Source organism: Somniosus microcephalus, chromosome 7, assembly GCF_052327205.1.
Source record: "Somniosus microcephalus isolate GS21.2 chromosome 7, FLI_Smic_1.0, whole genome shotgun sequence".
NCBI classification, from domain to species: Eukaryota; Metazoa; Chordata; class Chondrichthyes; order Squaliformes; family Somniosidae; genus Somniosus; species Somniosus microcephalus.
In genome coordinates, this window is record NC_140993.1 from 19,911,190 (window position 1) to 19,938,001 (window position 26,812).

At 44.4% G+C, this 26,812-nt stretch overlaps 1 protein-coding gene across 4 annotated transcripts in view; it reads left to right on the forward strand.

Annotated features, from left to right (window-relative positions):
* The window catches only part of vps13b (vacuolar protein sorting 13 homolog B), a 1,087,794-nt gene that overhangs the window by 939,626 nt on the left and 121,356 nt on the right, over positions 1-26,812 (forward strand). For 3 of the 4 annotated variants that reach the window (XM_085992288.1, XM_085992289.1, XM_085992291.1), the window contains exons 39-42: positions 4,501-4,685; positions 8,489-8,685; positions 20,385-20,566; positions 25,373-25,722. In XM_085992288.1, the coding sequence (XP_085848414.1) occupies positions 4,501-4,685; positions 8,489-8,685; positions 20,385-20,566; positions 25,373-25,722 (914 nt within the window). The remainder of the gene's footprint in view (positions 1-4,500; positions 4,686-8,488; positions 8,686-20,384; positions 20,567-25,372; positions 25,723-26,812) is intronic. The other variant, XM_085992290.1, reaches the window with a different exon arrangement.

The following is a 26,812-nucleotide window of genomic DNA, read 5'->3' on the forward strand; positions in this document are numbered from 1 at the left end:
TCACCCCAAAGTCTACACATCTCCAAAGGAGGAAGTTTTAAAAGGAAGGGCAGAAAAATCCCTGCAAAGCAGGCCATCAACAATGTCCGGAAGCATTAAGTTGAGGAAATGTAACACATCTTTACAGATACCCAAATGGCTTAGTTGGTAAATGTGTTGCCTCATATGAAACTGAGTTATACAGGCAAGGGAGGTCCAACGTTTGATCCTGGTCTCTGCAGATAGTGGTCTGCGCCAGAGAGCTGCATCTGGCCTCCATGTGTCTGAGCTAAAGAGGCTAAGAATCAGTCAAGGTTTCTGCTGCTATTCTCTGTCTTTTCCTCCTGTAGAAAGTATCTGTGTGGATGTACCTGCAAAGATTCACCAGACTGATACCTGGGATGGCAGGAATGACATATGAGGAGAGATTGGGTCGATTGGGCTTATATTCACTGGAGTTTAGAAGAATGAGAGGGGATCTCATTGTAACTTATAAAATTCTAACAGGACTAGACAGACTAGATGCAGGAAGGATGTTCCCGATGGCGGGGAGTCCAGAACCAGGGGTCACAGTCTAAAGATAAGGGGTAAGCCATTTAGGACAGAGATGAGGAGGAATTTCTTCATCTGTGGCATTCTCTACCACAAAAGGCAGTTGAGGCCAATTCATTAAATATATTCAAGAAGGAGTTGGATATATTTCTTAAGGCTAAAGGGATCAAGGGATATGGGGAGAAGGCAGGAACAGGGTACTGAATTTGGATGATCAGCCATGATCTCATTAAATGGCAGAACAGGTTCGAGGGGCCGAATGGCCTACTCCTGCCCCTATCTTCTATGTTATATGAGGACGCGTATAGGCTCAGCTTGATGCCTCATTTCGATAGCTTACCAGTACTCTGTGTACGGAAAGGAAGAAAGAACTTGCGATTTTGTAGCACCTTTCACAATTTCAGGATATCCCAAAACACTTCACAGCCAATTAAGTACTTTTGAAGTCTAATCACTGGTGTAATGTAGGGAAATGTGGCAGCCAATTTGCACACGGTGAGATCCCACAAACAGCAATGAGATAAATGACCAGATAATGTTTTTTAATGATGTTGGTTCAGGCATAAAACTGAAAGAAATTCCTTGCTCCTCTTTGGCGAGTGCCATGGGATCGTTTACGTGCACATGATAGGGCAGAGGGGGCCTCGATTTAACATCCCATCTGAAAGACGGCACCTCCGACAGTCCAATTCTCCCACAGTACCAGACTGAAGTGTCAGCGTAGATTATGTGATTATGTCCCTGGAGTGGGTCTTGAAACCATGACCTTTGGGCCAGGTCGACCAAGTGTCTGTGGGAGAACACTTGGGTACGAGTGATCATCGTATCATAAGATTCAGATTAGCAATGGAGAGGAGCAAGGAACAATCTAGAGTGGAACTTCTAAACTGGAATAGGGCTAACTTCAATGGGATGCGAAAGGCTCTAGCCAGGGTAAAATGGAACCAAAGACTGACAGGAAAAACTAACGGAACAATGGGTGATCTTTAAGGAGGAGATGTTCCAAGTACAGGCTAGGTACATTCCATCAAGTGGGAAGGGTAAGGGAATCAAAGAAGGGCTCCTGGGATGACGAGGGAGATAGAGAAGATGATGAAACAAAAAAACAGGTTGCATGATGCATGTCAGGTGAATTCTTCAAGGGAGAATCAGACCAAATACAATAAGTTGAGAGGGGAAGTGAAGATGAAAATAAGATTGGCAAAGAGAGAATATGAGAATAGAATGGCGCTTAACATAAAAAGGAACCCAAAAATATTCTACCGGCATGTAAACAGTCAGTGGGCAGTAAGAGGCAGGGTGGGGCCTATTAGCGACAAAGAAGGTGTTACATGTTTAGAGGCGCAGGGCAAGGCTAGAATACTCTGAGTACTTGGTATCGGTGTTTACTAAGGAGGTGGATGCTGACAAAATATCGGTAGCAGTGGAAAAGGTAGAAGCAATGGAAGGGGTGAAAATTGATAGACAGGATGTACTAGAAAGGCTGGTTAACAAAATTGAGGCTCATGGAACAGGTGGGTCATTGGCAGCTTGGATAAGGAATTGGCTTAAGGACAGAAAACAGCGAGTTGTGGTAAATGGCTGTTTTTCAGACTGGAGGATGGTAGACAGTGGTGTTCCCCAAGGGTCAGTGCTGGGGCCACTGCTTTTTTGATGTATATAAATGACCTGGGTATTGGAATACAAAGTAGAATTTCTAAATTTGCCGATGACACCAAACTTGGGGGTGTGGCAAACAGTGAGGATGATATCAATCGACTGCAACAGGACATAGAAAGGCTAGCAGAATGGGCAGACAAGTGGCATATGGAATTTAATATAGAGAAGTGGGCGATGATGCATTTTGGCAGAAGGAACAGGGAGAGGCAATATACACTTAATGGCACAGTTTTAAAGAGTGTACAGGGACAGAGGGACCTGGGAGTTAATGTGCATAGGTCCTTGAAGGTGGCAGGACATATTGAGAGAGTGGTTAGCAAAGCATATGGGATCTTGGGTTTCATAAATAGAGGTATTGAGTACAAAAGTAGAGAAGTTATGCTGAACCTTTATAAAGCGCTGGTTAGGCCACAACTGGAGTATTGCGTCCAGTTCTGGTCACCACACTTTAGGAAGGATGTGAAGGCCCTTGAGAGGGTGCAGAGGAGATTTACCAGAATGGTTCCGGGGATGGGGAATCTTAGCTACAAGGACAGGTTGGAGAAGCTGGATTTGTTTTCATTAGAGCAAAGGAGGTTGAGGGGTGAGTTGACAGAGGTGTACAAGATTATGACGGGTTTGGATAGGCTAGACGGGGAAAGGCTGTTCCCAGTAGTTGATGGTACAAGGACTAGGGGACACAGATTTAAGGTTTTGGGCAACGAATGTGAGGAAAATCTTTTTTACGCAGCGAGTGGTGAGGACCTGGAACTCGCTGCCGACGGAAGTGGTGGAAGCAGAGACACTCAGTGTTTACAAGAGATGACTGGATAGGCACTTGAGGGAAATAAACATGCAGGGCTACGGGGATAGAGCCGGGAAATGGGACTGACTGGATTGCTCCACAGAGAGCTGACATGGACTCGATGGACCGAATGGCCCCCTTCTGTGCCATTATGACTTTGGAGGTCAGAGGTGTGTGTGCTACTGCTGAGCCAAGTCTTGACACCTGTAGGTACTAGAGAGTAAAGCAAGACCACAATTCTCTGGACTGCTTCTTGTGTGACGTGCAACATAGGTTAGGGAGAGGGAGATTAGGAAAGTCAACGTGTAGCTGCAGGGCTGAAGCGGGAGGGAAAGGTTCAGATTCTTGGGGCATCGGAGGGAGTTTGAGAACACGGAGGCTAAATCAAAGGGATGGACTTCACCTGAACCGAAACTGCACCAGCATCCTTATAGAGAGAGCAAATCGAGCAGTGGGAGAAGATGCAAACTAATATGGCAAGGGTGGAGGGGAAAGTCTAAATTTTAGATTAGAGAGGCGGATCAGGATTGCTAAAGATGTTGGACTATAAGCAGAAGGTTTAGCTGAACTAAATGGTACGAAACTGTTATCAGAGGAGAATGGGAATGAAAGAGGCTTTGAGGTAGAGATACATGAAGAATAGCTACCTGGATGAGCTACTGGAGGGCGGCCAGCACTTGTATATCTGTACCTCTGTGTTAAAGTGGCTAAGAATCAGTCAAGGCCATCAGAAGGGGAGGGGAGGAAATTGTAGGGACAAAACAATCCACATTTCACAAAATAGTGACTACAGAGTGAGGATAGCGGTGCATCAATCATGAACTTGCCTTTGCGCAAGTATGGGTGACGCAAATCACAAATGACCTTCAATGGTGTGACTCCAGAGACTTGAGCACTAAAAATCTAGGCTGACACTCCAGTGCACTACTGAGGGAGTGCTGCACTGTCGGAGGTGACGTCTTTTGGATGAGACGTTAAACCGAGGCCCCGTCTGCTCTCTCGGGTGGACGTAAAAGATCCCATGGCACTACTTTGAAGAAGAGCAGGGGAGTTATCCCCGGTGTCCTGGCCAATATTCATCCCTCAATCAACATCAGTGAAACAGATTACCTGGTCATTATCACATTGCTGTTTGCGGGATCTTGCTGTGCGCAAATTGGCTGCTCCGTTTCCTACATTACAACAGTGACTGCACTTCAATAGTATTTCATTGGCTGTAAAACGCTTTGGAACGTCTGGTGGTCATGAAAGGCGCTATAGAAATGCAAGTCTTTTTTGATTGTGAAAGTCCAAAATTGTTCCAGAAATCTGGGAGGATCAAGCTAAGTGAATGTATTTGCGAGCAAGACTGCAACCTGTCTCTGAAAGAAAACAGATGGAGAGTTAAAACTCAGAATTTTATAAACCAAGCCTCGTGCAATGTTCAAATAGTAACTCTTTGAGCACTTGGCTATATCTGCCTTGAGCTGTGGATTTTTTGAGATTCTAACATGTTAGAAATCTAAATTGTGTTGTTATATTTGTAGATGCACAAAAGTTGGCAAGTGTTTTTGAAGTGGTGTTTTACAATGAGACTGATGAGCGTCCAGGGATGATGATGTGGAGGTACCCAGAGCCCCGTGTCCTGACTCTCGTTAGAATTAATCCAGTGCCTTTCAACACTACAGAAGACCCGGACATCAGCACAGCGGACCTTGGAGATGTCCTTCAGGTCTGTTGGACATGTTTTAATTCATACCATTTGTTTCTCACTGACGTGAATTTCTTTAGCAGATTGCATCTTTAAGTTACCGCTAACAAGCGGACATCACAATATGGTCATTACTAACTTACAAAAGTGTTATAAACTCCAGTGTTGTTTGTGGCACTTCAGAAATCTAACATACAATTTTGCTTGATAGACCATCAGTTTGCTTGACTTTTGCACTAAAAGAACCTATATAACTATTTGTCGCTTAATTTATTTTACAGATTTTCCCTCAGGGTGAGAAGGTAAACGAGAGGATAGAGTTCAGTTTGGTTCAGTATTTGTGCTAATCGCTCCCACGGAGAGTTTTTTTTCTTCTTGTTGATGGGACTGATGGACCAAAATCTGGAGTGGGGCTGCTGTAAAACTGAATACTGTTGCAAGTTACTATATATATATTTTTTTTGAAAGCAGAATTTTTTTCACGTTTCCTCAGAAATTTAGTGCAAATTTCCCAGGGCTCTAAAATTACCATTTCCCAATACCAAAGGGAAAATCAATGTTAAGTTCAGTGCAGTGTTTATACATGCCTGGCTTTCCGGACAGGAAGACAATTTTGATGCAGTGCAGTATTCCACAATACTTGTGGGGTGACACAGGTGAAAAAGTCGCAGCTGTGTCTTCTTTACAAAAGCCAATACTACAACTCTGGGCAAGGTTTTTCCTGTGGAACACTTTTTTTGTCTCCCAAGAGTGGATTGCATTTAAATGTTTGAAATCCTGAGTTCCTGCAGCTCAGCCATGTGGTTTCTCATCCATTGCGAACATTTTTTTTTAAATTGATATTTTGAATCTAGTAAAGTAATTCAGCCAGTCAATTGTATGAGGACGGCGCTGGGCTTTTCACAGCACTTTTCCTAGTCGCTGCAAACCGATTCTCATGAACAAAATAATTGCTAGCTCCCCCTAAAGTGACCTCTGCGTAACATCTCCGCATAAGTGCGCTAAAAGTTGAGAGGAAAATGAAGTATTTTCGTTACTTCACCTTTTTCTGAGGGAGGGAGGACTGGGGAAGAAATGGGCTGAGACCCCCTCAATGGATGACGTAAGAAAACTACTAGGCACTTGGTCAGAATATTAAACAAGACTTTAATCGACTGTTTCACAACATGGAAGTCTAGTTATCCTTCACTAGTTCCTGTTTACAAAATGTCCCTGAGCAAGCTGGGCCCGTGCCCGAGTATTTATACTCTCCCTGGACAGCGCCACCAGCAGGCCGCCCAGTATATTTCATAAGTCCTTTCTACATAAATGGCATGATTTATGTCAATGGGTAATTGTTTTACATCGATAGCAGCAACAACAACAACCTGCATTTATACAGTGCCTTTAACGTAGTAAAATGTCCCAAGGCACTTCCAGAGAGCATTATCAAACAAAATTTGACACCGAGCCACATAAACAGATTTTAGGATAGCTTAGTCAAAGAGGTAGGTTTTAAGGAGCGCCTTAAAGGAGGAGAGCAAGGTAGCGAGGCGGAGAGGTTTAGGGAGGAAATTCCAGAGCTTAGGGCCTTAAAAGCTGAAGGCACGGCCGCCAATGGAGGTGCGATTAATATCGGAGACGCGCAAGAGGTCAGAATTGGAGGAGAGCAGTGATCTCGGAGGGTTGTAGGGCTGGAGGAGGTTACAAAAATAGGGAGGGGTGAGGCCATGGAGGGATTTGAAAACAAGGATGAGAATTTTAAACTCGAGGTGTTGCCGAACCAGGAGCCAATGTAGGTCCGTGAGCACAGGGGTGATGGGTGATGAGCGTCTGTAGCTTCAGCCCGGGTCCCAGCCGGCACAGGGGTGATGGGTGAACGGGACTTGGTGCGAGTTAGGATACGGGCAGCAGAGTTTTGGATGAGCCGAAGTTTGCGGAGGGTGGAAGGTGGGAGGCCGGCCAGGAGAGCGTTGGAATAGTCAAGTCCAGAGGTGACAAATGCATGGATGAGGGTTTCAGCAGCAGATGAGCTGAGGCAGGGGCGGAGTCGGGCGATGTTGCGAAGGTGGAAGTAGACAATCTTGGTGATGGCGCAGATATGTGATCAGAAACTCATCTCAGAAGCACTTACAGTTGAGTCACCTGAGCCGTCATTTCACAGGGATTTCAGTGCAGTATTTAGGCTGTTTTCTGGATCTATTTTGTTTGTGCAGCATGATTTCGTACAGCATCTTTGAGGACGGTTTTTACCTGAATATAGTAATTCAACTTTGGAAAAATGAGCAACATTATCAAAATACAAGCATTTCTCTCATGTAACTGGTGGGAGCTTTATTTGTTGCATGCAGCCGGTGCAACGTTTACATCAGTCTCTTAGCTCATAGATGGCTGTCAGGTCTGGTGAAATAGCGGTCTCCGTGGGCTGGCTAGTTTTTCGTGTTTACAGATCTAACACTGCTGTGCTGAATCAGACACTAATATTGGAGTCATAAATCTGCTCCAATGTCAGGACTAGCTTTATTGCTGTAATGTTAAGCTCACAAAACTAAAATATACATTCAAAACACAGTTCTTTATAAATCTTAAACACTTGGGAGTCATTTTAACTTTTGGAGATGCTCTAAAATGGAACGATATCGGATCGACCGCCCGTTATACGCCCTGCACGATTTGTAATGGACAGGAACATCAGGCGAGAGGCACCCCCTCAGTTTTGCACAACGGGCAAGGTGTATAACGGCGGAGGTATAGGATGGGCGGGGTGTATAACGGGCAGGGTGTATAACAGAGGAGGTATATGATGGGCGGGGTGTATAACGGGCAGGGTGTATAACGGAGGAGGTATATGATGGGCGGGGTGTATAACGGGCAGGGTTTATAACGGAGGAGGTATATGATGGGCGGGGTGTATAACGGGCAGGGTTTATAACGGAGGAGGTATATGATGGGCGGGGTGTATAACGGGCAGGGTTTATAACGGAGGAGGTATATGATGGGCGGGGTGTATAACGGGCAGGGTTTATAACGGAGGAGGTATATGATGGGCGGGGTGTATAACGGGCAGGGTGTATAACAGAGGAGGTATATGATGGGCGGGGTGTATAACGGGCAGGGTGTATAACGGAGGAGGTATAGGATGGGCGGGTGTATCACGGGCAGGGTGTATAACGGAGGAGGTATAGGATGGGCGGGGTGTATAACGGGTGGGGCTAATGGCGGGCGGCCAATCGGATGTCGCCTGTTTTACACCATTGACAAAAGTTAAAATGAACCCCTCTATTTCTGCTTACCCGTGCATCATTTTACCTTATTTATCTTTCTAATTTAACCTAATCTGTCTATTCTAATTACATAGAATTTACAGCACAGAAACATTCGGCCCAACTCGTCTATGCCAGTGTATACGCTGCACACGGGCCTCCTCCCACCTTACTTCAGCTAACTCTATCAACATACCATTCTATTTCTTTCTGCCTTATGTACGTACCGAGCTTCCTCTTAAATGCAGCTATGATCTTAAGTGATGCTTTCCATAAACTAACCTTTATATATAAATTCTTCTTACCTATTTTCTTCTTCATTTTGGCACCTGCCACTTCCGAGAAAGAAGAACTAGCTCCAAAGGTTTTTTTTCAGCGAATCTTGCAATTTTCGTTAATTGGCGTGGCCCCATCATCGACTGGGCCAGCCAGCCTTGGTCGAGCAAATGTATTGCTGCTCAACTCTTCAGCTGTCCTTTGGAGCCCAACGCACCCAAACGGCCAGACCTGACCACAGCACGGTAAAAGTTCATTTTGTAAGGGTCAATTCTTTCATTGTTAATTATTATTCATTTCAAACAGGTACCATGCAGCCTGGAGTATTGGGACGAGCTTCAACAAGTATTTGTGGATTATCGTGAATTTAACCTGTCTGAAAGCAAAGCGTGTGAGCTGCAGCTGCCTAACATTACCTTGGCTAATGACCAGAAGGAGCTCATAGCTTCTGATCTGTGGAGAATTGTTCTTAATAGTAATCAAGAGGTTACAGAAGAACAGAGGTGAGACTAGAATCTATCACAATTGCATATGGAGTGGGGGTGGGTGGGTGCGGGGGGGTTGGTGAAGTGGTGTGGGAGCTTAGATCGAATGATAGTGTAATTTTTTCAGTTGACATTCCTGTCCTCTGGTTTACAGTGTCAGTGGGCAGCACCCTCGCCTCTGAGTCAGAAGGTTGTGGGTTCACAGTCCCACTCCAGAGACTTGAGCACATAAAGCTAGGCCGACATTCCAGTGCAATGCTGAGGGTGCGCTGCACTGTCGGAGGCGCGCTGTCTTTCGGATGAGACGTTAAACCGAGGCTCAGTCTGCTCTCTCAGGTGGACATAAAGGATCCCGTGGCCACTATTTCGAAGAAGTGCAGGGGAGTTATCCCCGGTGTTCTGGCCAATATTTACCCCTCAATGAACATCATTAAAACAGATTATCTGGTCATTATCACACGGCTGTTTGTGGGATCTTGCTGTGTGCAAATTGGCTGCTGCGTTTCCCACATTACAACAGTGACTGCACTTCAAAAAGTACTTCATTGGCTGCAAAATGCTTTTGGAACGTCCGGTGGTTGTGAAAGGCGCTATATAAATGCAAGTCTTTCTTCTTTCTTTACATAATGCTGCAACAAACTTTTAACCGTAATCAAGGTTTTAAGCCCTGGGATTTGAGTTGCAATCCAAGGCCAGATTATTAACAGGATGAAAACCTGGTGATCCGACACTCTGCTGCCCGTGTCCTAACTCGCACCAAGTCCTGTTCACCCATCTCCCCTGTGCTCGCTGACCTACATTGGCTCTCGGTTAAGCAGCGCCTCCATTTAAAAATTCTCATCCTTGTCCATTCTCCCTGCCCTCGCACCTCCCTATCTCTGTAACGTCCTCCAGCCCTACAACCCTCCGAGAGCTCAGCAGTCCTCCAATGCTGGCCTCTTGCGCATCTCCGATTTCCTTCGTCCCTCCATTGGCGGCCGTGCCTTCAGCTGCCTGGGCCCTAAGCTCTGGAATTCCCTCCCTAAGCCCCTCTGCCTCTCTCTCTCCTTTAAGACGCTCCTTAAAACTTACCTCTTTGACCAAGCTTTTGGTCACCTGTCCTAATATCTCTTTACGTGGCTCGGTGTCAAATTTTGTCTGGTAACGCTCCTGTGAAGCACCTTGGGACATTTTACTCTGTTGAAGGCGCTGTATAAATGCAAAATTTTGTTGTTGTAAGGGCTTCTAATGAAATCTGTCTGAATCCTTTCCGAGTTTGCCTGCGTACAAAACACATCCTCAATCTGGTACTGATTTGTCAGCCTCATTCAGAAGCCTTAAGAATGGTCCAAATGGAAAAGTGGAGATAAAAAACAAGGTGTGCTCTTCTGAGGTAGAAATTAAACCAAGCAACATTTTCCTGTGAGCTTTTGAGTGGTGTAAATCGTTAATAAGGTCATAAAGAACGTTTTGTTTTACGATTTTGCTGCGCTTTGCACACTGAGGGAATCCTCCCTCATTGTCTGAACAGCATTGCATCGGACCAATGCTGTGCCTAACTCAAAAGTGCTTCCTGCTGTCACTGAGTGTGAAAAGTACAGAGAGGTTTTATTCCCCAGCACTAATATCTCTTGCCTGGATGATAACACAAAACACTAGCTTTGCTACTCATAGAATCATACAGCGCAGAAGGAGGCCATTTGGCCCATCGTGCCGATTCTTTGAACGAGTTAATCAATTAGTCCCACCCCCCATGCTCTTTCCCCATAGCCCTGCAAATTGTTATAAAGGTATAAATAAGAACATAAGAACATAAGAAGTAGGAGCAGGAGTAGGCCATACGGCCCCTCGGGCCTGCTCCGCCATTCAATAGGATCATGGCTGATCTGAATCTAGACTCACATCCACTTCCCTGCCCTCTCCCCGTAACCCCTAATTCCCTTATCTGCTAGGAAACTGTCTATCTCCATTTTAAATTTATTTAATGTTGCAGCTTCCGCAGCTCTCTGGGGTAGCAAATTCCATAGATTTACTACCCTCTGAGTGAAGAAGTTTCTCCTCATCTCAGTTTTGAAAGGGCAGCCCCTTATTCTTAGATTATGCCCCCTAGTTCTACTCTCACCCATCAGTGGAAACATCCTCACCGCATCCACCTGATCAAGCCCCCTCACAATCTTATATGTTTCGATAAGATCGCCTCTCATTCTTCTGAACTCCAATGAGTAGAGTCCCAACCTACTCAACCTTTCCTCATACGTCAACCCCCTCATCTCCGGAATCAACCGAGTGAACCTTCTCTGAACCACCTCGAGAGCAAGTATATCTTTTCTTAAATATGGAAATCAGAACTGCACGCAGTATTCCAGGTGTGGCCTCACCAATACCCTGTATAACTGCAGCAAGACTTCCCTGTTTTTGAGATCATTAGTATGTGCTTACAAAGTCCTTCAAACTAAGTTTATATCAGATTAACAAAAACAATGAATTGGCTAATAATTGAAATTCTGTAAGTATTGCAGATATTTTGCTTTTCCAATTGGAAGTCATGTCCAAAAGTTAAGGGAATGTTTTATGATACTAGGTCTACATAAAGCTTAATATGGAGCAAGACAAGCCACAGAAGCTGGGATCATGTGGCAGGTTATGTAAATTCAGCTGGTGCAGTGCTCTTGGCTGGAGGGCATTTTACAAATGTAGTTACATCAACAGCTCTATTGTGCTGTGCTCCACTTACTTTAACATAAACATTTCACAAAAAAAGATGGGAGACATCTGTAAATGGATTAAAATCATATTGTCTAGTGCACTTCTTAAACCAGTATTCACGAAGATGATGACCCAAATTTTACAGAATGGGTATCAATGGCACTAACAAGTGTCAGACATGCAAAAAGGATGGTGTGGAGATGCCGGAGTTGGACTGGGGTGGACAAATGTAAGAAGTCACACAACACCAGGTTATAGTCCAACAGCTTTATTTGAAATCACAAGCTTTCGGAGCGCTGCTCCTTCGTCAGGTGAAGTGGAGAAATGCATAAAGCCACAGCTTATATAGTCAGAGAATCATGTCATGTTTACAGGTAATGTTTCCTGTAAACATCTGACATGATTCTCTGACTATATAAGCTGTGTCTTTATGCATTTCTCCACTTCACCTGACGAAGGAGCAGCGCTCCGAAAGCTTGTGATTTCAAATAAAGCTGTTGGACTATAACCTGGTGTTGTGTGACTTCTTACATTTGCAAAAAGGATGTCAAGGCCTTAGTGAGGGTGCAGAGGAGATTTACTAGAATGGCACCAGGGATGAGGGACTTCAGTTACACGGAGAAACTAGAGAAGCTGGGGTTGTTCTCCTTCGAGCAGAGAAGGTTAAGGGGAGATTTAATAAAGGTGTTCAAAATCATGAAGGATTTTGATAAAATAAATGAGAAGAAACTGTTTCCACTGGCAGGAGGATTGTTAACCAGAGGACACAGATTTAAGGTAATTGGCAAAAGAACCAGAGGCGCAATGAGGGGATTTTTTTTTTTTAATGCCGCAAGTTGTTGTGATCTGGAATGCGCTGCCTGAAAGGGCGGTGGAAGGAGATTCAATAGTGACTTTCAAAAGGGAATTGGGTAACTACATGAAAGGGGGAAATTTATAGTGCTATGGGGAAATAGCAGGGGAGTGGGACTAACTGTATAGATCTTCCAAATGAGCCAGCACAGGCACGATGGGCCGAATGGCCTCCTCCTGTGCTATATGATTGTATGAAAATGAGACGCTGGTCAATATCTCACAGGAGTACGACTGGACTGGACTGAACTCTTACGCTCGTTCAAAAAATATTGAAAAGCAGCCGCCTTATGCGTGTGATTGGGGTTAATTAATCTAGTAAATGTGCCTGGGGCCAGGAAGTTAGTACTGTTAAGATGGCATAGTCAAAATTCCAATGGATAATATAGACTGAAAGGAAAGAAATAATCTTGAAAATTGCATTCAGCAGAGTTGCATCAGTTATTCGATACAAACTAAAGCCATTCAGTATCATCTGGAGACTAAGGAAATCTGCAACCCTCACTTTCCCCTGAGGCTGGCTTTCTCCACCTCACCTGCAGCCTGTAAAGTACCTTAATTGAACTAACTGATTCTGTTACAGATAATAAAAAATATTACATTTTTGTCAGAAGAGGCCAGATAGACAAAATTATAAAGCGTTTGTTTTTATTGCATGTGATTGTTTAAATTGAATGAATTCTGCCCATTCGGAGAAAATGAGAACACTTTTAACGTTATAACCAAAAACATAACATTGCATCACAGGACTATGGCTGATACATTGGCCCACAATTTGCTGGAGCTGGGCATCTCCCAGCGAACCCCGTTAGTTAGACTTTTTGCCCTCGCCCTTTAGCGCGAAAATATTTTGCACTGCAAGTGCGAGCTGATAACGACGCAGCGAGGGCCTTGGTTAACGACGAGATCAACAGTCTATCTCCTTAACCAATAGTGGGTCGCACTGTTGCCTCACAGCGCCAGGGACCCGGGTTCAAATCTGGCCTCGGGTGACTGTCTGTGTGGAGTTTGCACATTCTCCCCGTGTTTGCGTGGGTTTCCTCCGGGTGCTCCGGTTTCCTCCCACAGTCCAAAGATGTGCGGGTTAGGTTGATTGGCCATGATAAAAAAAAATTGGCCCTTAGTGTTAGGGGGGATTAAATATGTGGGGTTACGGAGATAGGGCTTGGGTGGGATGGTTGTCGGTGTAGGGACCGGGTGCTAGGGTTTGGATGATCAGCCATGATCTCGTTGAATGGCGGAGCAGGCTCGAAGGGCCGAATGGCCTACTCCTGCTCCTAGTTTCTATGTTTCTATGATTTAAAGATTGAGAAAGAAACAGAGGAACGATGGAGAAGGAAATAGGGTGAAATAGAGCCAAATCAGGTACAGAAAGAGAAACAAAGATAAGGAAATAAAGCTTGGATTAAGAGAGAGAAAAAAAGAGACAAAGGAAAAGTAAGAAAAAAATAATTTAAAAAATCTCTAAGAACAATGTACTACCTGCAGGATTGAGACTGCACAGTTTAAATTGTTCCCTTTCTGGGCCGGAGAGTTGAGTGGCATTGCAAGAACATAAATTCTCATCATTAAAAAGGTAATTCTGCTGTCAAGTACCAGCCCTAACTTTCGGCGGCGAGTGTAATTGGTAATTAAAGCGCAAATGCAGAACTTTCTTGAAACTCACGGGGAGGTTGAGGGCGAGGTGCCGTTCTCGCGAGGCTAAAGGCGGAGCAGCGCAAATCGTCCAGCAACTTGTGGCGATTCGCAATTCGCGGGGGTATCTCGTCCTTGCCACAAGTTGCTGGACGATTTGCATGTTAATAACGACGAGCGCCTTAAACTGCCTGTTATTTTGATGGCAAATTCTGGCTAATTGAAAAATGTTCTTTCTTTTGGAGTGACACTGGATTAATTTCTGCTTTATACATAACAAGTACATTTTCAGAATTAGAAAAAATACTGTGTCTGTTTTAAATTAAGAAAGATGACTTGGCAAAGATAACTTCTATTTAAGAGATCAGGAATGTGTTTTGAATGTAAAAGAATGTAGTGACTTAGACATATTGAATTTCTCTGTATGTTCAACTGTTGCTAAGTGACCCCTTCGTTAGATTACAATACTTAGATGTATTGATACAATGGAAACATTTTAACAGCTGTATGGAAGAAGCAAACCTGTGGAAGTATATTGTCCTTGTGGTACAAGTAGCTAAACTGAGCCGCACTTTGTCATTCTGCCCCACGTTGCCCTTGATTTGATGCTGTTTTGGATGAAGTTCATCTAAGAATTGAAGCTGGTATCTACCATAACTCGTGTTTCTCATTCTTGCTCTACCGTGGCTCAGTGGGCAGCACCCTCACCTCTGAGTTAGAAGGTTGTGGGTTCACAGTCCCACTCCAGAGACTTCAGCACAAAAATCCAGGCTGGCGCTCCCAGTGCAGCGCTGAGGGAACGCTGCACTGTCGGAGGTACCGTCTTTCAGATGAGACGTTAAACCGAGGCCCCATGTATTCTCTCAGGTGGACGTAAAAGATCCCATGACATCATTTCGAAGAAGAGCAGGGGAGTTATCCCCGGTGTCGTGGCCAGTATGTATTCCTCAATCAACATAATAAAAACAGGTTATCTGGTCATTATCACATTGCTGTTTGTGGGAGCTTGCTGTGCGCAATTGGCAGCCACATTTCCTACATTACAACAATAGTGACTACAACTCAAAAGTACTTCATTGGCTGTAAAGTGCTTTGGGACGTCCTGAGGTCGTGAAAGGTGCGATATAAATGCAAGTCTTTCTTTTTCCAACCTAACTGTGACTGGACCCCAATACTGAATATGAGAATGATCAGTATATGTAACAAGGTGCTGCCCTTTAACTTCCAGGCCAAGGTTGGAATTTTATTGGCATGAGCTTCTCACCAAGTAGCTCATAAGTAACTCTAGCTCGCACACCATTTTCAGCTGTTTGAAACTGTATTTTTGAATGACAACCAAAACCCCAAATCAATTTTTTGAAGGGAAAACGAGGCCAATTACTCATTAATAAAGTCCAGAGAATGAACGCAATTATGTTAAGCCATCCACAAATGCTTTAAAAAAAAAAAAAAAATTTAATCTTAAATCCAGTACTTGGAAAAGGAAATATTTTCGTGCGAATTGCGCTTGATCCTAAATGCCATGAAGATCACAAGATAGACAGAAATGTAAGATGCTGTTCAGCCTGCCATACTTCATCTATCTGGAACAAACCACCAGACTGACCCATCGCAGCATCCAACAAACTCTTAACTGATCCCAGAAGTTCATTCTCCATAGTAGTCACTTCGTGAAGAACTTCTGTAATTCGTCTTCACAAAGGAGGACACAAATAACCTCCCAAAGATGTCGGGGAACATAGGGTCTAATGAAAGGGAGGAACTGATTAGAAATCAGTATTTGTAGGGAAATGGTGTTAGGAAAATTGATGGGATTGAGGGCCGATAAATCCCCAGGGCCTGATAATCTACATCCTAGGGTACATAAGGAAGTGGCCCTAGAAATAGTAGATGCATTGCTGGTCATCTTCCAAAATTCGATAGACTCTGGAACAGTACCCATGGATTGGCAGGTAGCTAATGTTACCCCACTGTTCAAAAAGGGTGGTAGAGAGAAAACAGGGAATTACAGACCGGTAAGCCTGACATCGGCAGTGGGGAAAATGCTAGAGTCCATTATAAAGGATGTAATAGCAGAGCATTTGGAAAAAAGTGACCGGATCGGACAAAGTCAACATGGATTTACAAAAGGTAAATCGTGCTTGACTAATCTACTGGAATTTTTTGAGGATGTAACTGGTAAAATAGATGGGGGAGAACCAGTGGATGTGGTGTATTTGGATTTTCAAAAGGCTTTCGATAAGGTCCCACATAAGAGATTAGCGTGTAAAATTAAAGCACATGGGATTGGGGGCAAGGTATTGACTTGGATAGAGAACTGGTTGGCAGACAGAAAGCAAAGAATTGGAATAAATGGCTCTTTTTCCGAGTGGCAGGCAGTGACTAGTGGGGTACCGCAGGGATCCGTCCTTGGACCCCAGCTATTCACAATATATATTAATGATCTGGACGAGGGAACCAGATGTAATATCTCCAAGTTTGCAGACGACACAAAGCTGGGTGGGCGTGTGTGCTGTGAGGAGGATGTCGAGAAACTCCAGTGTGATTTGGACAGGTTGGGTGATTGGGCAGAAGCATGGCAGATGCAATATAACGTGGATAAATGCGAGGTTATCGACTTTGGTGTCAAAAACAGGAAGGCAGATTATTATCTGAATGGCAATAGATTGGGAGACGGGGAAGTGCAACGAGACCTGGGCGTCCTTGTGCACCAGTCGCTGATAGTAAGCATGCAGGTGCAGCAGGCGGTTAAGAAGGCAAATGGTATGTTGGCCTTCGTAGCAAGAGGGTTTGAGTACAGGAACAAGGATGTCTTGCTGCAGCTGTACAGGGCCTTGGTGAGACCACATCTTGAGAATTGTGTGCAGTTTTGGCCGCCTTATCTGAGGAAGGATGTTCTTGCCATGGAAGGAGTGCAGCGAAGATTCACCAGGCTGATACCTGGGATGGCAGGAATGACGTATGAGGAGAGATTGGGTTGATTGGGCTTGTACTCGCTGGAGTTTAGAAGAATGAGAGGGGACCTCATTGAAACTTATAAAGTTCTAACAGGACTAGACAGACTAGATGCTGGAAGGATGTTCCCGATGGTCGGGGAGTCCAGAACCAGGGGTCACAGTCTAAGAATAAGGGGTAAGCCATTTAGGACAGGGATGAGGAGGAATTTCTTTACCCAGAGAGTGGTGAACCTGTGGAATTCTCTACCACAGAAGGCAGTAGAGGCCAATTGATTAAATATATTCAAGAAGGATTTGAATATATTTCTTAAGGCTAAAGGGATCAAGGGATATGGAGAGAAGGCAGGGACAGGGTACTGAATTTGGATGATCAGCCATGATCGCATTGAATGGCGGAGCAGGCTCGAGGGGCCGAATGGCCTACTCCTGCTCCTATCTTCTATGTTTCTATGTCTTCAATTTGCCTTTCACTCGTTTGTGCCTGTGCTCTTCGTTCGGCTATCCTGGTTTAATTAGATGGAATGTTCCAGGTTTACCTTTTCTAAACAGGTCACAGTGTTAACATGTGAAACCATAAATAAGGTCTCCCGCCCCCCCACACCTCCCTTGTCTATTTTCGTAGCTGAAAATCAAACTTTTTCCAGCCTGTCCTTCTACCTCACAAACGGGTTTGGCAGCTCTTCTCTACATTGTCCTCGGGACACGAATGTCTCTGTGGCCAGAACTGGACGCAATAATCAGGATAAAAACAGAGAATGCTGGAAATACTCTGCAGGCCAGGCAGCATCTGTGGAAAGAGGAACAGAGTCAATGTTTCAGTTCTGGCGAAAGGTCACCGACCTGAGACGTTGACTCTGTTTCGCTCTCCGCAGATGCAGCCTGACCTGCTGAGCATTTCCAGCATTCTCTGTTTTTACTTCAGACTTCCAGCATCCGCAGTATTTTAATTTTGTGTTGTAACAATCAAGGTGCTGTGCGACTAGAGCACTGTACTACAACAACAACAACAACAACATGCATTTATATAGAGCCTTTAATGGAGTAAAATGGCCCGAAGCGCTTCACGAGCATTATCAGACAAAATTTGACACAGAGCCACATAAGGAGATATTAGGACAGAGGTAGGTTTTAAGGATCGTCTTAAAGGAGGAGGGAGAGGTAGCGAGGCGGAGAGGTTTAGGGAAGGAATTCCAGAGCTTGGGTCCTAGGCAGCTGAAGCTGGAGCGATGAAAATCGGGGATGCACCAGAGACCAGAATTGGAGGAGCGCCAATATCTCGGAGAGCTGTCGAGCTGGAAGAGGTTACAGAGATGGGGAGGGGCGAGGCCATGGAGGGATTTGAAAACAAGGATGATAAATTTTAAATTGAGGTGTTGCTGGACCGGGAGCCAATATAGGTCAATGAGCACAGGAGCGAGTAGAGTTTAACCAAGACTTACACTGACTTGTACGCGACTGGTTTGGCGATATAGTTCAGAATTCTAGTTGCTTGCTGATAGCTGCTCTTCAGTGATTGGACATCTGAATGCTGTATCTATAATACCCCAGGGCCTAGAAATTGGGTTGAGGCGCCAAAGTGGTGCCAAGTTCGCCTGGGCGCTGATTTTTGCGCAACGTTCGGAGCATTAACGAACGTCAGAAATTCAGTTTCAGCGCCCCTAGAGGGAGACGGGGCGAGGCTCGAGGCGCTCCGCGTCCCTCTTAGGGCGCTGAAACTGAATATCGCAGCGCAACGTGCCGCAGCGTCACACACTGCGGCACGGCACGCTGCGGTACTGCAGGCCTTCCTCCCATTGTTAAGGGGGAGGGGCCTGCAACAGCGCGATCCCCGATCACGAGTGCCGGCAAAAGAGCCCGGCACCGAGGAGAAGTGCCGGGCTCTCAGGAAACAGCTGGCAATGCCGCGGGGGGGGCGGTCAGGAGGCCAGGGACAGAGGTGCTGGTTTTGGCGGCCGCCCCGCACCTCCACCTTAACTTGCACCACTGCCGGTACAGCAAGGCCCCGTGAACCGGGCGCGGGTAGCGAACGGCGCTACAGCGGCGTTCGCTACCAAATATCGCGATCGGGGCGCTAATGGGGCGCTGCGCACACCGATGACGTCATTGGTGGCGGCGTAGCGCAACAGGCTAACGCCACCATTAGCGCCCCCGCTGAATATCGCGGGAGGCGCGGCCAGTGGCGCTACAGCCACTGACTGCCCTCTTTTGGCGCTACATACCCAATTTCTGCCCCCAGATCTTTTAATTTCACCCATAGCTATATCAATACCACTCACTGTTAACTGGTGTTTCGTCCTGTGCACAGTACAACTGTCCATGTCGAATTTCACCTGCCGCTGTTCTACCCATTTAACGGAAAATATCTATGAATTTTCTTGTACCTTTCAGCCTTGTTGTTCTCTGTGTTGTGCTTTAGTACTGTTGGTCAGAGGCAGCCCACGATCAAACTTTCTGCGTTTAAATTATCCCCTCGATGGCATCATGAATAGAAACTGTGGACAGCGCTCTCTTTGCAGGGAAATTCTGCAGAAACCGCCTGTTCCCAGCATTTCTTTTGTCTGCAATCTCAACGTGTTATTGGACCCCGAGCTGAACTTCTGGCCCCAGACCCTCTACATCACAAAGACTGCCTCCTTCCATCTCTGTAACATTGCCTGCCTCCAATCATGCCTCAGCGCTTAAGAACATAAGAAATAGGAGCAGGAATAGGCCACGTGGCCCCTCGAGCCTCCTCCGCCATTCAATAAGATCATGGCTGATCTTGGGCTCAAAGCCACTTCCCTGCCCGCTCCCAATAACCCTTCACTCCCTTATCTTGCAAAAATCTGTCTATCTCCACCTTAAATGTATTTAATGACCCAGCCTCCGCGGCTCTCTGGGGCAGAGAATTCCACAGATTTACGACCCTCTGAGAGAAGAAATTCCTCCTCATCTCAGTTCTAAAAGGGCGACCCTTTATTCTGAAACTGTGCCCCCGCGTTCTAGATTTCCTCACGAGAGGAAACATACTCTCAGCATCCACCCTGTCGAGCCCCCTCAGTATCTTATGTGTTTCAATAAGATCACCTCTCATTCTTCTAAATTCCACTGAGTATAGGCCCAGCCTGCTCAACCTTTCTTCATAAGTCAACCCCCTCATCTCTGGAATTAACCGAGTGAATCTTCTCTGAACTGCCTCCAATGCAAGTATATCCTTCTGTTGCTGAATCCCTCATTCCTGGTTTTCTCGCCTCCAGACTTTGTTACGCCAATGCTCTCCCGACTCATCCTATGCCCTCTAATTCTAGTTTTTTTTTAACTATCAATTATTTCTTACTATCATCTTGCAAGATATCCCTGTTGCTTGCCTGAGTCTTAGCAAATGTTTTCACATTCTTTGCCAATGCCTACAGCCTTAAGAAATGGTCAATTTTTGGATAGTTGTTTGCCCTGATACTGTGAAAACCCTTTGGCTTAACTTTGGTTGTAGAGACATATCTTTAATAAAACGACGTCCCTGTAAAGCTTTTCTTTTATATTTTTATTTCAGTAATATGTTGGCAGAAATGTGATATTGTTGTGATTGTTTTTGTCGTGTATTCTCATCAGCAGCGATGGCGAGTCTGGTTCGCAAAGTGTCTGTGACCAGCTTGTGTCTCCAATGGCATTGGCAGCCTGCACCAGGGTAGATTCTTGTTTTGCTCCATGGTTTGTGCCTTCTCTTGGTATCTCGTTGCGGTTTGCCCAAATTGAACTTCACCTTTGCCATCATCTGGATCAGCTGGGCACAGGTACGTTACTGGAATAACAAATGTGCTTATTGAGTACTTAGAACTTTTCTCTCAGTTCTAAGCTGAAGCTTTGTCATTTTATTTAAAGGAAATCTGTCACGATGTACTGAAAGTTTTTTTTTAAAAGCTGGAAGAAGAGCAAAGTGTGTTTTCTTCAAAATATATTTTTGCTTTTATTCAAAGAATTATATCAATCAAAAATGTGAATTTTCTATCTATGAACCATCAGTACCTGAAATCATCTGGGACAGATTTTCCTAACACAACACTTATTGAAGCTATGCTAGTTAATTGCTGCTGTAAATGGGAACTCGTGTTGAGTATTGCTTTTTGGATAACCAAACTAATAGAAACATAGAAACATAGAAGATAGGAGCAGGAATAGGCCATTCGGCCCTTCGAGCCTGCTCCGCCATTCAACGAGATCATGGCTGATCATGATGTAAGGGATGCACAGCTCCATAATAATTCAAACCAATGAGTTCAATGCTATAGCATAGATGCATTTAAGGGAAAGCTACATAAGTACATGAGGGAGAAAGGAATAGAAGGATATGTTGATAGGGTGAGATGAAGTAGGGTGGGAGAAGGCTTGTGCGAAGCATAAGCACTGGCATAGACCAGTTGGGCCAATTGGCCTGCTTCTATGCTGTAAATTCTATGTACATAGAAGATAGGAGCAGGAGTAGGCCATTCGGCCCCTCGAGCCTGTTCCGCCATTTATTGAGATCATGGCTGATCATCCAAATTCAGTACCCTGTCCCTGCTTTCTCCCCATATCCCTTGATCCCTTTAGCCTTAAGAAATATATCTAACTCCTTCTTGAATATATTAATGAATTGGCCTCAACTGCCTTGTGTGGTAGAGAATTCCACAGGTTCACCACTCTCTGGGTGAAGAAATTCTTCCTCATCTCAGTCCTAAATGGCTTACCCCTTATCCTTAGATGTAGTTTATAATACACCATTTAAAGATCTCACATTCGTTTTGAATAGGAAATGAGTGTGTGAATTTTAATTAAAGGAACTGACATTCTTCATCTGTTGACTTGGGCTTTGAAATTGCACTGTGAATGCTTAACAGGTGTGTCTGTAATTTGTCTCTGTGCTTGGAGAATTAACCTGTTTAATCTGAGTGTAATTTCAATGCCTCGGTTTTTTCGTGGTTAGGCTTTTCAATGTCTTCTGATTTTAGTAGCTAATATCCCTACCAATCAAATCAAATCAAATCAACTTTTATTGTCATTGTTAGTGCACAAGTGCAGTACAACGAAATGTAGGCTTGCGGCTCCCGAGAGTGTACATTTAGATTAAGACATTTAAACATTCAACATACATTTGGCTTGTAATACATAAACATAACCATAATAAAATGCATTGGCAGATGTGCAGGCTTTAGAGTTTATTTGTGGAGTTCAGTAGGATGACAGCCCTGGGAAAGAAGCTGTTCCTAAATCTGGTCGTACGGGTGCGAATGCATCTGTAGCGTCTCCCAGATGGCAGGAGGGCGAACAGACTGTGGCTGGGGTGGGTAGGGTCTTTGATGATGGACCGTGACCTCCGTAAACAGCGTTTCTGGTATATGTGCTCTATGGTCGGTAGCCGGGTGCCGGTAATGCGTTGGGCAGTTTTGACTACCCGCTGCAGGGCTACAGCTGCCATACCATACTGTGATACAGTTTGTCAGGATGCTCTCTATTGTGCAGCGGTAAAAGTTAGAGATTTTCATTAAATCATTCAGCACAGAAGGAGGCCGTTCAGCCCATCCTGCCTGTGCCAACTCTCGGAAAGAGCTCTCCAGTTACTCCCCCTTCTCCTAAATCCATTTAAAATGTTCACACCATTCTGTTTTTCTCTTTGAAAGAAGAACTACGCAGAATAGGATAAATAATGTTGTTGATGATGTCACCAAATGAGTCCCTCCCTATTCTATCGGGGAACATCGTTTTACTATTAATTATTATTAATTGTTAATTTAGAAGAGAGACAAAATGGAAAAGAGAAGGGGTAGCCCTGATAATAAAGGATGGGATAGAGACAACAGAGAGAAAGGATCTTCGCTCCGAAAATCAAGAAGTAGATCAGTTTGGGTGGAGCTGAGAAATAGCAAGGGGCAGAAAACATTGGTGGGAGTTGTTTTTGGTCCCCAAACAGTAGTTGTAATGTAGGGCAGAGTATAAATCAGGGATTTAGAGGCACATGTAACAAGGGTAATACAGTGATCATGGGGGACTTTAATCTACATATAGACTGGGCAAACCAAATTTGCAGTAATAGTGTGGAGGACGAATTCATGGAATGTATACAAGATAGTTTTCTAGATCAGTATGTTGAGGAACCAACTAGGGAACAGGCTATTTTAGATCTAGTATTGTGCAACGAGAACGGGTTAATTAATAACCTTGTAGTAAAGGGGCCTTCAGGGAAGAGTGAGCATAATATGATAGAATTTTATATTGAGTTTGAAAGCGATTTAGATAAATCCGAAACTAGGGTCTTAAATCTAAACAAAGCAAACTACGTAGGTATGAGGGGCGAGTTGGCCAAGGTAGATTGGGAAACTACATTAAAAGGTATGATGGTAGAGAAGCAATGGCTAGCATTTAAAGAATTAATACATAATTTACAACCATATACATTCTTTTAAGGCACAAAAACCCCACAGGAAAAGTGGTCCAACCATGGCTAACAAGATAGTATTAGATCAAAGGAAGAGGCTTATAATGTTGCCAAAAAGAGTAGTAAGCCTGAGGATTGTGCGGATTTTAGAATTCAGCAAAGGAGGACCAAGAGATTGATAAAGAAAGGGAAAATAGAATGAGAGAGTAAACTAGCGAGAGACATAAAAAAAGACTGTAGAAGCTTCTATAGTATGTAAAAAGGAAAAGATTAGTGAAATGTAACCCCACTATTTAAGAAAGGAGGGAGAGAGAAAACGGGGAACTACAGACCAGTTAACCTGACATCTGTAGTAGGAAAAATGCTAGAATCTATTATTAAGGACGTGGTAACAGAGCACTTAGAAAATAATAATAGGATTGGGCAGAGTCAACACGGATTTATGAAAGGGAAATTGTGTTTGACGAATCTATTCGAGTTTTTTGAGGTTGTAACTAGCAGAATAGATAAGGGGGAACCAGTGGATGTGGTGTATTTGGATTTTCAGAAGGCATTCGATAAGGTACCACACAAGAGGTTATTAAACAAAATTAGGGCTCATGGGATTGGGGGTAATATATTAGTATGGATTAAGGATTGGTTAACGGACAGAAAACAGAGAGTTGGAATAAATGGGTCATTTTCGGGTTGGCAGGCTCTAACTAGTGGGGTACCGCAAGGATCAGTGCTTGGACCTCAGCTATTCACAATCTATATCAATGATTTGGATGAGGGGACCAAACGTTAATATATCCAAGTTTGCTGATGTTACAAAGCTGGGTGGGAGTGTAAGTTGTGAGGAGGATGCAAAGAGGCTTCAAGGGGATATAGACAAGCTAAGTGAGTGGGCAGGAACATGGCAAATGGAATATAATGTGGAGAAATGTGAAGTTATCCACTTTAGTAGGAAAAATAGAAAAGCAGAGTATTTTTTTTAAATGGTGAGAGATTGGGAAATGTTGGTGTTCAAAGGGACCTGCGTGTCCTTGTACATGAATCACTGAAAGTTAACATGCAGGTACAGCAAGCAATTAGGAAAGCAAATGGTATGTTGCCTTCATTACAAGAGGATTTGAGTATAAGAGTGAAGACGTCTTACTGCAATTATATAGGGCCCTGGTGAGACCACACCTGGAGTATTGTGGACAATTTTGGTCTCCTTACCTAAGGAAGGATATACTTGCCATAGAGGGAGTGCAACCAAGGTTCACCAGACTGGTTCCTGGGTTGGGGGGATTGTCCCATGAGGAGAGATTGAGGAGACTAGGCCTATATTCTCTGGAGTTTAGGAGAATGAGAGGTGATCTCATTGAAACATACAAAATTCTTACAGGGCTTGACAGGGTAGATGCAGGGAGGATGTTTTCCCTGGCTGGGGAGTCTAGAACCAGGGGTCACAGTCTCAGAATAAGGGATCGGCCATTTAGGACTGAGATGAGGAGAAATTTCTTCACTCAGAGGGTGATGAATCTTTGGATTTCTCTACCCCAGAGGGCTGTGGAGGCTCAGTCGTTGATTATATTCAAGACAGAGATCGATAGATCTTTGGATATTAAGGGATATGAGGATCGTGCAGGAAAGTGGAGTTGAGGTAGAAGATCAGCCATGATCTTATTGAATGGCAGAGCAAGCTCGAGAGGCCAAATGGGCCTACTCCTGCTCCTATTTCTTATGTTCTTATTATGAACATTAAATGCACATAAATAAGATGGTTTTATTTCATCTTAGAGTTATAATTAAAAGTATCAAGAAATCAAATGGGGAATTCAGAAGAAACTTCTTTACCCAGAGAGTGGTGAGAATGTGGAACTCGCTACCACAGGGAGTAGATGAGACAAATAGTACAGATGCATTTAAGGGGAGGCTAGATAAGCATATGAGGAAGAAGGGAATAGCGGGTTACACTGATAGAGTTAGATGAGGAAAGACGGGAGGAGGTTCGAGTGGAACATAAACGCCGGCATGGACTGGTCGGGCCGAATGGCCTGTTTCTGTGCCGTATATCCTATGTAAGTATCTAACTGGCTAAATGTTGATTATAAATCAGTGAAAGGTTTTAATTTTTATTATTTTAATGATACGATCCATCCAATTTTTTTAAAAATACATCAAGAACGTTGTTGCTTGAAATATTTATTTTATACCACAGCACACCCCAGCCGCCTCCAGACATTCACACCTGATAGAAAGTTGCCGACAGAGCAAGAATTCATGGTGCTTTCTCTGAAAAATCCAAACATCTACTTGCGCCAGTGGTCCGATGGCCCCGTCTGCCGGGAGCTCCAGTTCTCCGCCATCGCCGACTGCAAGCTGCTGGAATACCGCAATCTAACCATGATGAGCATTTTGAAGCCCTTCATTCTTCACGGGCAAGTGGCCATTAGCAACAGCTCAGTGGAGCAGCTGATCGATGGAAATGTGTTTGTTGATCCTGTTTTTATCAACGTGGGGCAGCATGCAGTTCACTCACTGGACACAGCCGTTCGTGCTTGGAAGCAGGTATGTTAAAACAGGTGAAGCTGTGTCAACTCTTCCTAATTGCCAATGAGGAACCTCGGAACAGGGGTAGGCCATTGACCCCCTCGAGCCTGTCCTGCCATTCAATGAGATCATGGCTGATCTGTGACCTAACTCCATATACCCGCCCTTGTCCCCTATCCCTTAATACCTTTGGTTAACAAAAATCTATCAATCACAGATTTAAAATTAACAATTGACCCAGCATCAACTGCTGTTTGCGGAAGAGAGTTCCAAACTTCTACCACCCTTTGTGTGTAGAAGTGTTTCCTAACTTCACTCCTGAAAGGCCTGGCTCTAATTTATCGGCTATTCCCCCCCCTAGCCTTCAACTCTCCAACCAGCGGATATAGTCTCTCTATCCACCCTATCAGTTCCCCTCAATATCTTGAAAACTTCGATCAGATCACCCCTTAACCTTCCAAATTCCAGGGCATACAGCCCTAGTTTGTGTAATCTCTCCTCTTAATTTAACCCTTAGAGTCCGGGTATCATTCTGGTAAACCTAGGCTGCACTCCCTCCAAGGCCAATATATCCTTCCTAAGGTGTGGTGCCCAGAAATGAACACCGTACTCTAGGTGTGGTCAAACTAGGGCTTTGTATAGGAAGGCCATGTTGGCTGGATTTCCATAGGAACAGGAGGAGGCCATTGAGCCCCTCGAGCCCGTTCCGCCATTCATTGAGATCGTAGCTGATCTGCGACCTAACTCCATATACCAGCCTTTGCCCTGTATCCCTGAATACCTTTGGTTAACAAAAATCTATCAATCTCAGATTTAAAATTAACGATTGACCAAGCATCGTCGGCCGTTTGCAACTTTTTAATCAGGATGACACTGGGTTGCCCCAGGTGTCATCAATCAAAATAAAATTAACCCAATAAAAGTACCTCCTTAAACAATAAGCAGCAATAATATTATATTCCGTGTCGACAGTGCACTCCAGTCCCTCCGGCGCCCACCAGCAGCGGAAGACCTCAAGCGTACCCACGGTTAAACTGTGTGAAGTGTTGGTTTTGTTTGAAATGTCTACCTCGGCTGAGGACTACTTAGAATACATTGATATGAAGCA